The sequence below is a fragment of the Notechis scutatus genome, chromosome 2 (assembly GCF_049901735.1).
Source record: "Notechis scutatus isolate UNSWTSFEM ecotype Mainland chromosome 2, rNotScu1.2, whole genome shotgun sequence".
Classification (NCBI taxonomy): domain Eukaryota; kingdom Metazoa; phylum Chordata; class Lepidosauria; order Squamata; family Elapidae; genus Notechis; species Notechis scutatus.
In genome coordinates, this window is record NC_142010.1 from 20,754,235 (window position 1) to 20,767,385 (window position 13,151).

Consider the following 13,151-nt stretch of genomic DNA (forward strand, 5'->3'; position numbering starts at 1 on the left):
GTATTATTTTACCAGGAGAAGAGGACGTCTTTATCACTGTACTCCTCCTCACAGACAGGAGGGAATTCTTAGCCCCGCCCATTCCAACGGTTCTTTGCCGAAGGTTCTCAAGATGCCTCAAAGGGCCGTTTCTCTGAGAGAAGTCCGCCAGGACAGCAAAGGAGAGAGCCGGAAGAGCCCCAACTCATTATGGCTTTTCTAGGGAGAAGCACTCGCTCCCTTTAACCCTTGGAGAGCCTGTAGGGAACAATGGCTTCAAATCCCAAAGGTGTTTTTTCAAGAGGCAACTGTTTCTCTTTGAAGATGTCCATCCAAGGAGCTTCTTCAATTCTGATTGGATGGTGGGGAATGGAAGAATTTATACTCCTTGCAGACAGCTTGTCATTTGTATTCTTTTAGAAAGTTGTTGAGGTCATTTGGGGGTTTATCTGTGACCTTGGGGTTGCCCGAGTGGTGCAAATGGGCGTAGAGAAAACCAAGGAAGTCCAGTTGCCTCTTGAAAAAGCACTTTTGGGACAACCATGACCTGGATGACTGAGAATCTCTGTAGACAATGGCTTCAAAGGTACTTCAAATAACCACTAAACAAAGGAATATGAGTCAAAGACTACCTGTATAGAAGACAGTTCAGTTGTTGGCCCCTTTTTAAAGGATTCCACCTTCCTCACAGAGGATTAAAATCTTTTTTCCATATAGAATGTTTCCATGTTGCCTTTTCCTCCAAGTCACCCTATTTTTAAGCCCCTTTCTCATTTCAGAAGTTTGCTTCCTACAACATTTGTGTACTTTCTGTTTCAAATGCACATTTCAATGGCAAGAACTCTTTGGTGTGCCCTTCTCTGATTTCCATGGGGTCTCCAGTCCAGACCTTGTCTAAGAAGCAGGTGGTTCTGGAAATGATGCGTTCCTGGATAGAAATTTTCCCAGACAGAGCCACACATGGAACAGAAGAACCACTAAGTGAGCGTCCCTGCCAGGCTCTAGCGGCATCTCCCACTCCGGGAATCCTGGGCGTCCACATAGTATCGGTTTATAAAGCCTTAGTAAGACTACACCTGGGATACTGCATCCAGTTTTGGTCACCACATTACAAAAAAGACGTTGAGTCTTTGGAAAAAAAGGTGCAAAGAAGAACAACTAAGATGATTAAAGGTCTGTAGAGTAAAACATATGAAGAACGGTTGCAGAATTTGAGTTTGAGTAGTCTAGAGAAAAGAAGGATAAAGGGGACATGACAGCAATATTCCAGTATTTGAGAGGGTGCCACAAAGAAGAGTGGGGGGGTCAATTTATTTTCAATTTATTTTCCAAAGCACCTGAGGGCAGGACAAGAAACAATGGATGGAAATTAATCAAGGAGAGAAGCAATCTGGAATTAAGGAGAAACTTCCTAACAGTGAGGTCAATTAACCAGTGAAACAGCTTTCCTTCAGACGTTGTGGGTGCTTCAACACTGGAGGTTTTAAGAAAAGACTGGACAGTCACTTCTCCCAAATGGTATAGGTCTCCTGCTTGAGCCAGGGTGTTAGACTGGAAGACCTCCAAGGTCCCTTCTAGCTCTATTCTATTCCTGAACACCTCGCTTCCCGTCCATCGCCCCACAGGCTTGGCAGGCAGGACCCTCTAGATGGCGCCCTTTGCAAACAGCCATCGGATTCAGCCGAATTGCTTTTGCAAGCTCCGGGGAAGCATCTCACCCCAATGCTTGCAAGGGAGGGCAGGAAGTGACCGTTCCCACGCCGAAGGACTGTTTTTCCAGGAAGCGGCATCCTCTGCAAACGCTGGACCGACCCTGCAAACGGCTCCTTCCTTCCTTTGCTGACCCTGCAGCTGCCGGGTTTGGAAAGCGTGTCTTTGCTGGGCTTCTCGCAGGGAAGCGGAGAAATCGACGGATTCTGGTGAACTGCCGAGCCAGGCTTGGGTGATCTCAGTCTCCGGATCTGGAGCAGGGTTCTTCTTGAAACACCCCAGGATTCCAGCTACTCATTTACCACCCCCTTTTAGGGGGTCCGTAGGACGCTTATTTCTGCAAGGAGAGCCCCTTCTGGGTTAAAGATTCTGTTCTGCACAAGCTCCCTCCTGAGGACCTCTTATTGGGTGAGATAGGCAGCTTATAGATTTATCTGGAAAGGGGGTCTTGTAGGGAAACCTCCCCAAGTTTCCACCTCCTATACTTCCTGTTCAGCCGCATCATTTTTACGATATGCGTGGTAAGGCTACTTCTGCAAGAAGAGCCTTGTTGTTAGTTGTGAAGTCGTGTCCGACCCATCATGACCCAGTGGACAACATTCCTCCAGGCCTTCCTGTCCTCTGTCATCTCCTGGAGCAGTGGTGGGATTCAAATATTTTTACCACCAGTTTGGTGAGCATGGCTTGGTGGGCGCACATGCACACACTTTGCGTGCGTGTGCACACCAAACGTACACTTTGCTTAGGTGTAGAGGTGTTCTAACTCACCTCCTGCAAGCCTGCACGATCCCGGTCGCTTCAGCAGTTGCAGCGCGGCACTCTTCTGTGCCGCTCAAAGCAGCTGCGCTTCAAATTCAGAAGATAAAGGTGAGTATGGGAGCCCAGGCAGGCGGGCGAGTGAGGCACAACAGCAGAGCAGCGGAGAGAACTGGTTGGGTCTCCACTGCTCATTGCTGTTACCAGCTCAGCAGTACCGGGCCGAACTGATAGAATACCACCACTGCCCCGGAGTCCATTTAAGCTCACTGCTTCAGTGACTCCATCTAGCCACCTCATTCTCTGCCGTCCCCTTTTTCTTTTGCCCTCAATCTTTCCCAGCATTAGGCTCTTCTCCAGCGAGTCCTTCCTTCTCATGAGGTGGCCAAAGTATTTGAGTTTCAGCTTCAGGATCTGGCCTTCTAAAGAGCAGTCAGGGTTGATCTCCTGTAGGACTGACCTGTTTGATTGCCTTGCAGCCCAAGGGACTCGCAGGAGTCTTCTCCAGCACCATAGTTCAAAGAAGAGCTATTCTGGGTTAAAGATGGAATTCTGCACAAGCTCCCTCCTGAGGACCCCAGCAGGCTCAGAGTTTGTTGTCTGCTGAGAGCATCTGCAGGTCGAGGATCTTGGGAAGGTGTCTCCTTTAAACCACTTGGAGACAAGGCAATAGTCCTTTCAGCAGAAGTCCAAGGGACCAGGTTGATCTGCATCTGATCTAGTCAATATTCCCTAGATATCTGAGTATCTGCCAAAGTAGCAGCTTGGGTCATAAAAATATTTAAACCCACAAACTTCAATATTTCTAACCTGCACAGTTTGTGAGGTGGACGTTGTTTATGCTGTATTAATGGCTAAGAAATTTTTCCACCCCTTTGCAACTATTTTCATTAGTAGTTGTAATCTGCTGTGTTTGAATAACAGAATGACACAATAACAGAGTTGGAAGGGATCTTGGAGGTCTTATAGTCCAGGGCTCTCCAACCGTGGCAACTTTAAGACTTGTGGACTTCAACTCCCAGAGTTCCTCAGCTAGCAAGCTGGCTGAGGAACTCTGGGAGTTGAAGTCCACAAGTCTTAAAGTTGCCAAGGTTTGAGACCCCTGTTGTAGTCCAATCCTCTGCTCAGGCAGGAAACCATAGTCAAACGTTCTTCAAACTTGGTAAGTTTAAGACCTGTGGACTTCAACTCCCAGAATTCCTGAGCTAACGACTGGAGGAGGAATTCTGGGAGTTGAAGTCCACAAGCCTTAAAGCTGTCAAGTTTGAAGACCCCTGCCCTAGACCATTTCAGACAAATGGTCCAATCTCTTCTTTAAAAGTTCCAGTGATGGATCACCCATAACTTCTGGAAGCAAGTGGTTCCACTGGTTAATTGTTCTGTCAGGAAATTTATCCTTAGGACCCAGATTGTTGGAGGCAATAGGCTGACTCTCTAAACTGCTTAGAGAGGGCTGTAAAGCACTGTGAAGTGGTATATAAGTCTAAGTGCTATTGCTATTGCTAGGTTGCTTTTCTCCTTGATTAGTTTCAATCTGTTGCTTTTTGTCCTCTTGTTTTCATTCTTTGCAGGCCCTTCAGTTTTCAAGTGTGTGGATTGATGAATGTAAATTTTAAACAAATTGAATAATGAAAAAAAGTTCTTCCCAGTGTGTTGGATTACTGGATTCTACTTATTTTCATCTTACCTTGGAAGCTGAACATACTTTCCCATAGAAGCTAATCATTCAAGGGAGAAATATGTCATTCTCCAAGATGGCAGAAGGTGGTTCTCCTTACCATTCTGCTCCCATGAATAAAAGTGGCGTTGTAGATTCAGAAGAGCCTTTGGATTTGTTTGGACAAGCAGCAAGAACCAAGCAGAACATTCTGGAAGAAGCAGGCATACATTGTGTTGTCCAGTGTTGCCCTTTCAGGGAGCTCTGTTGCCAGGAAGCTGAGGGATTGCAAGTCACATGCAGCCAACTCCATCATCTTTACGATCAGTGGCAGAAACAAGAGGGCCCCATGAAAATCCTGCAGCTCTCCACCCCGCCCGCTGGGGTGAAGAGCTGTGTCGGGATGCATGGAGCAGAGACCAGGTCCCAGGAAGGGACCTTAGCCGAAGGTTTCCTCCTAAGCTGTGTGGAGCAGAAAATTCAGCAAAAGCAGCAGGTGAGATCATAAAAACAACATGAATCAATTTTTAAAATATAATCAGGTTGATTTTAATAACATGTATCCTTGATAGACAAATGATTCTGTCCCCCTTCATCCTGATTGTTTCCAAGGTCATATAACAAGCAGGGGAAGGGGCAGTAATGTTCTCTTCACTGCTATTTCAGGTTTATGGGCATTTCGTGGAGGTGGCCACCTATGGTTCTAAACTATCAGGAGATGCATCGCATCTCCTTCAAGAAATTGTCTTGAGTCTGAGTCTTTTCCGCGCCAATTTAATATCTCTGATCTAAACAAATTTTCAGAGCATCTTCCCAGTGTTACCATCCATAGCATAGCAAACATCTTCTTGAGGACATCTCTCAACAACCTCTTCTAGTTGTTCAATGAAGACTGTGTATGTCCTACTGGATAAGACATTGATTAAAATATCATATAGGAACATCCAAATACCTACTTGCTTGATAAGCAACCTTGTAGGAAGTATTGGAATCCATTTCCTTTCCTCAGCTTGTCCCAGGAGTGGATCAAGGGTTGTTTTCAGTGAGTAGAATATTTTCCATTAGAATAAGAATATGCGAATATTTTCTGGAATTGTACAATTAACAAGGAGTGCTTTTATACTACAGATCCCCGTGTCCTTTGAAGATGTAACTATATTTTTCTCTGAGGAGGAGTGGGATCTGCTGGATTTTGACCAAAAGTCCCTGTACAGAGAGGTCATGCTGGAAAATGCTAAGAATGTGGAAACCATGGGTAAGAGATTTGTGTTGCTCTAGGTTCAAATAAATGGATATATACATATGTACATATATACATACATACATACATACATATGTGTCTGTGTGTGTATGTTTTCTTAAGTTTTCGCGGGTACTTACATGTATGGTATTCAGCTTTGTTCGGGTATTTTCCCATGTCATTATAGTTGTGCTTTTAAAGTTGTAGCAACGTTTCGGCAGAATCTCATCTGCCATCATCAGGCTTCTGTATTGTGTTCGTCTGTGAGTCAGACTTTTACAGTTTCAGTTTTTTGAAACTGAAACTGAAACAACTGTAAAAGTCTGACTCACAGACGAACACAATACAGAAGCCTGATGATGGCAGATGAGATTCTGCCGAAACGTTGCTACAACTTTAAAAGCACAACTATAATGTAAGTACCTGCGAAAACTTAGGAAAAATTATATATATATTTACTCTGAGAAGCACAGAGCCGAAGACACAAGCCTGAAGATGATGAATGAGACTTCATCGAAACGTTGCCTAGATACTTCCAATCTTATGCGGGAGAAAACCCGAATAACCAAAGATCCACATTATATATATATATATATATATGTATGTATGTATGTATGTATGTATGTATGTATGTAGGTAGGTAGGTAGGTAGGTAGGTAGGTAGGTAGGTAGGTAGGTAGGTAGGTCTAGGTGTGTTCGGGTCTTTTCCCGTGTAAGATTAAGAGTATCTTGGCAACGTTTCGGCGAGGTCCCACTCACCATCCTCAGGCTGGTGCTTTCGGCTTCGTGCCAGTACAAGCAGTGTGTGATTGGAGCTGCCGTCTCTCTATAAATACTGGTGGCGGGGGCTGGTGTGCTGGGCTGGTTGGCTGCGCTGCTGCCTCTTGACTGGTTGATAGAGTTGATGTTGGCATAATGGCCTTGTGAGTTTTGTTGTGGAGATATCCTGGATCTTGTGCTGTAATCTCAAAAACAAAAAACTGACCCAGGAGATTACAGTACAAGATCCAGGATATCTCCACAACAAAACTCACAAGGCCATCACACAGCCCATTATACCAACATCAACTCCATCAACCAATCAAGAGGCAGCAGCACAGCCAACCAGCCCAGCACACTAGCCCCCACCACCAGTATTTATAGAGGCGGCAGCTCCAATCACACACTGCTTGCACTGGCACAAAACCAAAAGCACCAGACTGAGGATGGTGAGTGGGACCTGGCCGAAACGTCGCCAAGATACTCTTAATCTTACACGGGAAAAGACCCGAACACACCTAGACCTACATATATATATATGTTTTCTTAAGTTTTCGTGGGTACTCACATGTATGGTATTCAGCTTTGTTCGGGTATTTTCCCACGTCATTATAGTTGTGCTTTTAAAGTTGTCTGCCGAAACGTTGCTACAACTTTAAAAGCACAATAATGACGTGGGAAAATACCTGAACAAAGCTGAATACAATATATATGTATATGTGTGTGTGTGTGTGTGTATATATATATACACACACACACACACACATATTCATTTTGATGAGAGGTAAGCAGCTTATTAATTTCGGGGGTGGGGGGATGCTAAGAATGTGGATTTCATGGGTAAGGGTTCCATTTTGCTCTGGATTGAAATATGTGGAGAAGGTATATTTTTACCAGTTTCTCAAAGATTAAGGTCTGTACTTTTCCTAGCGAGAATGGAAATGACCATATGTGAGTCATGTCCGGAGTCATGTATGTGATACAGACATCTATGTAAATAAAAATAAGGAGCCGTGGTGATGCAATGGTTAGAATACAGTATTGCAGGCTACTTCTGCTGACTGCCAACAGTTCAGCTGTTTGAATCTCACTGACTCAAGGTTGAGTCAGCCTTCCATCCTTCCAAGGTCGGTAAAATGAGGACCCAGATTGTTGGGGGCAATATGCTGACTCTGTAAACTGTTTAGATAGGGCTGCAAAGCACTGTGAAGCAGTATTAAGTCTAAATGCTATTGTTATTGCTATTCCTAAATAAATACTTTTAATAGAAAATTAGGATTGATTACAAGAAGGCATTTGATCTTCTGCCACATATTTGGATAATCAAGTGCCCATAAATAATTAGAATCATCAGAAGCTTTGTGAAAAGACAAATAGTTCAATGGAAAACATAGTTGCTGGTCAATGGTGTTAGACCAGGTGGGTAATCTTTCAAGGAGGCTCACTATTACCACTACTTTTGTCAATGCATTGATTCCTTTAACACCAATACTGAACAAAGCAGTCCATGAGAAAAAAATAACATCTGCCAGGTTATGATATAATTTTCCTTGGGCATCTTAATTCATTCAGTTTTCACCATTTTTCCTCTATGGCAGGGGTGTCAAACCTGTGGCATCATGGCGTCACGTTTAGCCCTTTGCTAAACCAGGTATAGCGCGGCCAGCGCGTGACACATCTGGCCTGCAGGCTGTGAATTTGACAACCCTGCTCAATGGATAGTAAGGGTGGCACATTTGCTCAGTCCAAGCTAGCGCGATATTTGGCTGTACATTCAAACAGTACTGAGCAGCAGTTTCATTTCAAATGATGTTTTTGCACACAGTCATAGATTGTGCATATAGTTAAGAGCTTCCGGTGAGTCATCTCAAACATGCTAAATCCCAGCATTTAACTACAGTTTACTTATAGCAACAGCACCTCCGTTTTCTCTTCATTTAATTTCAACTTGTCTTCGTCCACATTTAAAATTGAATGTTAATCATATTCCACTCCAGAACTCTAGATGCTGCTTTCATCTTGACCTCAAATTATTTTCCCTAATGAGTAAAAATAATGGAGCTCTGTGGTACCTCTTACCTTAGGTGCCCCCTAGCAGTCCAACATTCTGGAGATAACTTAACAAGGATCAGAAATGAAGTCAACAAAGCCCCAGACATATTCCCACCACCATGTAGCTTAGAGCAGGGATCCCCAACCTTTTCGACGCCGCGGCCCGGTTCCGGCGTCAGCTGGGCGCCAGCGGCCCGGTTCAGCGTCAGCTGGGCGCCGCCATCTTTTTGACGAAAATCACTTCCGGTGACATCACGGAAGTGATTTTCGTCAAAAATGGTAGCGCCAGCGCTTCAGGTGAGCTTTTCGGGTAGAAATGGCTTTCTACCGGAAAAGCTCACCAAGCGCAGCGCCGCCATCTTTTGACGAAAAATTGCTTTTTTACCAAAAAGATGGCGGCGCCCAGCAACCAGCGGCCCGGTAAGGCTTGTTCCGCGACCCGGTACCGGTCCGCGGACCGGCGGTTGGGACCCCTGGCTTAGAGGAATAATCTTGGTAATGTTAAAATAAAAAATAATAAATAAATATGATGTGATGGCACTTCATTTTACGTCTTAAATGTCTCATGTTTAATTTTCTTCTCTTTTTTCCTTTCCAAACAGATGATAGGGGAGAGCCTGAATATTATAAAGAATCGGGTGTGAATTCTCTGGAAAAGACTGAGACTACAAAAGGGATATTTCAAAATCGAAGGAAACCAAATGTGACTGAAGAACACTGGCTGAATAATAGGAAGAGAAAATCGTCTGTTTTTCAGCATAGAGAAAATCGCAACTTCAATATCCAGCTGCACAAAGAAAAAAGCTGTTTAAAGGATGGGAAAACTTTCAGCAATAAATCAGTCATCTGTGAACGTAGCAGAACCCACTCTAAAGAGAAGAAGGTTGAATGCAAGGAACGTGGAAAAAAAGATCTGAATCTATGTCTTCCTTTACATCAAAACATTGAGATACCAAAATCACATAAATATTCAGACAGTGGGAAAAGCTTTAGTGACAGCAGTACTTTTAACACCCGTAAAACAACCCATAAAGTGGAGAAGTCTTATAAATGTGCAGAATGCAGAAAGAGTTTCTATACAAGCAGTGATCTTACTTTGCACAAAAAGTCCCATGCAGGAAAGAAATATAAAAGGATGGAATGTGGAAGGAGTTTTAGTATGAGTATAGCTTTTACTTCTCATAAAAGGATCCACACAGGAGAGAAGCCATACAAATGCACAGACTGTGGAAAGAGCTTCACCACCAGTGGTTCCCTCACCGCTCATAAAAGGATCCACACAGGGGAGAAACCATATAAGTGCATGCATTGCGGGAAGAGCTTCAGCCAAAGTGCTTCCCTTACTTCCCACGAAAGGATGCATACTGGGATGAAACCATATCTGTGCATGGATTGTGGAAAAAAGTTCGGTCAAAGCAGTGATCTCATTTCCCATAAAAGGATCCATACAGGGGAGAAACCATTTAAATGTCTGGAGTGTGGAAAAAGCTTTACAATGAGACGTGGTCTTACTTCCCATGAAAGGATCCACACAGGGGAGAAACCGTATCAATGCACAGATTGTGGAAAGTGCTTTATAAGTAGAAGTGATCTTACTTCCCATAAAAGGATCCACACAGGGGAGAAGCCGTATCAATGCATGGAGTGTGGAAAAAGCTTCAGTTGGAGTAATAACCTTACCAGTCATCAAAGGATCCATACAGGGGAGAAACCATATAAGTGCATGGAGTGTGGAAAGAGTTTCAATCAGAGCACTTCCCTTACTTCACATGAAAGGATCCATACAGGGATGAAACCGTATCAGTGCATGGAGTGTGGAAAAAGCTTCAATACAAGCAGTGAACTCATTTCCCATAAAAGGATCCACACAGGGGAGAAACCATATAAATGCACAGCGTGTGGAAAGAGCTTCCGCAAGAGTACTGATCTTATTTCTCATGAAAGGATCCACACAGGAGAGAAGCCATACAGATGTACGGAGTGTGGGAAATGCTTCAGCCAACACAGAAATCTGTCCTGCCATAAAAGGATCCACACAGGGGAGAAGCCATACAAATGCACAGATTGTGGAAAGAGCTTCACCACCAGTGGTTCCCTCACTGCCCATAAAAGGATCCACACGGGGGAGAAACCATATAAGTGCACGGAATGCGGGAAGAGTTTCAGCCAAAGTGCTTCCCTTAGTTCCCATGAAAGGATCCATACTGGGATGAAACCATATTCGTGCCTGGATTGTGGAAAGAAATTCAGTAAAAGCAGCCACCTTAGTTCTCATAAGAAGATCCACTCTGGGGAGAAGCTATATAAATGCTCAGACTGTGAAAAGAGCTTTTACACAAGCAGTTCCCTGATATCACATAAGAGGATCCACTCTGGTGAGAAACCATACCATTGTACTGACTGTGGAAAGTGTTTCAATACAAGCAGCTCCCTCAGTTCACATAGGAGGATCCACACAGGAGAGAAACCATATGAGTGCCAGGAGTGTGGAAAGAGTTTCAGTCACAACACTTCCCTCTCTTTTCATAAAAGGAGCCACACAAAGAAGAACCCACCTGCCTGCATATAATAAGCAAGGAACTTCTTTCAGAGTATGAACTTCTGATAAAAGAAGTTACATGGAGGAAAGGCTCAGTACATGCATGCAATATGGAAAGAACTTAAGTGATTCCATTTCTGATCAATATGCCAAAATTAAAAGGGAATGCATTATTTAATTCGAGAAAATGAGTTAGAGTGAAAGGTGGCGAAGAGAAGAAATTGAATGGATGGGCCAGATGAAAAAGATTTGGAAGAGCTTCAAGTTATTACAAGAGGAAGGCCAAGATCTTGTCTGTGTTGTAGGTACAATATAAATCAACTATATCTGCACTGAGATATTAGGGAATACCTAGATGTTTATTAAATCACTTGACTATGTCCTTTGGGACATCATTTCACAGCCGTGGTGGTGCAGTGGTTAGGGTTGCAGGCTAATTTTACCAACTGCCAGCAGTTTGATCCTGACTAGCTCTGTTGGAATCTGACTCTGAGGGAGAGGAGGAACAGCTGACAGGAAATAGGAGTAGCTCAGGAGGTTGTGGAGGAAACTGGGGAAGGGCACAGGCCAGCTGGGCATTCAGAGGAAAACCCAGGCCCATCGCCTCTTCATCCAAGGGCATGCAGGGAGGAGCAGATAAGGGAGAAACGTGAATGGTGTGGTCTACGGGGGAGGAAAGGGCCTTGATCCCCTTCATGGGCTGTAGCTGTGAGGACTGTTTAAAAGGACAAACTGCGCATGGGTGGGTACTGGAAGCAAAGCATGAAAATATTTCTAGTTTGTCAGTTCTTATCTGAATTCTGGCGTCCTTCCCAGTGTGTGTATTTCGATATCTGTGGACGTCTTCAAGCCCTTATCCTGCCTTGTCTCATTAATTGCTTCAGTGTGGTTTGTGTTGTTTGTTTTCTATTTATAATTTATATGTATTTTGAGTTTGAACTGAAGTTTTTCTTTTTCACAACTGTTTGTGGGGGAGTTTTTTCTCCAGTCAATGATAATTGGACCTTTGAAGCCAAGTTGAAGGAATTAAAGGGACACCTGTTTTTGTGACTTTGTTGCTTTTGTATCACCTGGGTCATCACAGGCTCAAGAATGACTCAGCCTTTCATTCTTCTGGTAAAATGAGGACCTTGATTGTTGGGGGTGATATGCTGATCCTAAACAGCTTAGAGAGAGCTGTAAACCCCTGTGAAGCGGTATATAAGTCTAAGTGCTGTTGCTATTTCCTTATCTTCCTTAAACAGAAGAACAGTATGACCACTGTTGAGCAAAAAAGGTGTGGGAACAGAAGTGAACTCCAACTTCCTGCTGGCCTTCCCATTGAATTTCCTTGTGGGAATCTGGCAGGGAGCATTGGAAATTTTCCCTTTTCCCTTCTCTTCCCAACAGGCAAGTAAGTGCCTGCTTCTGAGTGGAGGAGGGTGCAAAGGATTGTGAGAGTAAGTGGGACACTCTCACCCGAAACTGTTCCAGCAATATATCAGCAGTCCGCAGCAATGAGGCAATCATAATTTCCCCCAAATTTCATTCCCTTGGGAGTCATTGGTCCCAGAATGGACATATTCTGTAAGTTAGCCTATAAACTGTCCAGTGTAACCTTGAGGCAAAATGGGTGGCCTATAAATTTTATAAATAAATTTGAAGTGTATTGGTTCAACTGGGTAGCCCTGTTACCCAGTTAAGGTCATGACTAGACTTTTAGTAGTAGTATATAGATTATCCAAAACCCTTTTCCCCCCCTTTTCTTTCTTATTTATGTGTGAGTTGAGTTGGGGATGCTGACTTAGTGTATTTGGGAGCAGACATCTATATTGAATGACTGGGCTAGGGGTATAAATGACTATAGACATAACTGTGAATAAGTATTAGCCAGTCCTTAATCCTGATCCCAACTCTGGGGTTTGGAGGGTTGTATTTATTCTTGCTTGCCTGCAAACATTTTAACTGTTTTTCTAAGGTCTGTGGTGGGCCTTTTCTCCTTTCCTCAATTCACTCTTCCTCTGAGACATACACCTTTGGTTCTAAACCTGTATTTTTCCCCTCTCTATTTCCAGCAAAATTACTCCTTCCCCAATCTCTCATGTCTTTGTTGTTTCACTTGAAGATGGAAAGGGCATGTTTGGGTGTGTAAGATATAATGGTGCATGTAAATAGGAATTTCTTTCCTTATTTTAATGAAATTTTATTACATTTTATCTACATTTTTTTGCTCTGGGCCTATTTCATTTGGAGTGTGGTTTTTGACAATGGTACGTATGCATACATACAGATTTGCACACATAGAGATATGTAATACATGCTCCCATAAAATTTATGGACCAATTCCTTTTCTTAAAATATGGTAACAGTCCACAGTTGGATGTGGAAAATACTACTTTGATCAACTGCTTAATATTCAGAAACCCCTGGAAGAAAATCCAATGGCTATTAATTTTTGAATAGCCCTTGAGCTGGCCAAA

General features: G+C 43.4%; 1 protein-coding gene across 4 annotated transcripts; it reads left to right on the forward strand.

Moving 5' to 3' along the window:
- The first annotated feature begins 1,701 nt into the window (after positions 1-1,701).
- Positions 1,702-12,896, forward strand: LOC148131892 (uncharacterized). 4 transcript variants are annotated; one of them, XM_087953617.1, is made up of 4 exons: positions 1,702-2,556; positions 4,017-4,598; positions 5,231-5,357; positions 8,756-12,896. In XM_087953617.1, exons 2-4 carry the CDS (start codon positions 4,185-4,187, stop codon positions 10,720-10,722), a joined length of 2,508 nt encoding a protein of 835 aa, XP_087809743.1. In that variant the 5' UTR covers positions 1,702-2,556; positions 4,017-4,184; the 3' UTR covers positions 10,723-12,896. The 4 variants fall into 4 exon arrangements, with proteins under 4 accessions (XP_087809743.1, XP_087809742.1, XP_087809744.1 ...); XM_087953619.1 differs by lacking the exon at positions 1,702-2,556 and adding an exon at positions 4,907-5,144 and having other exon boundaries at positions 4,536-4,598; XM_087953616.1 differs by lacking the exon at positions 1,702-2,556 and having other exon boundaries at positions 3,662-4,598.
- The last annotated feature ends 255 nt before the right edge of the window (positions 12,897-13,151 follow it).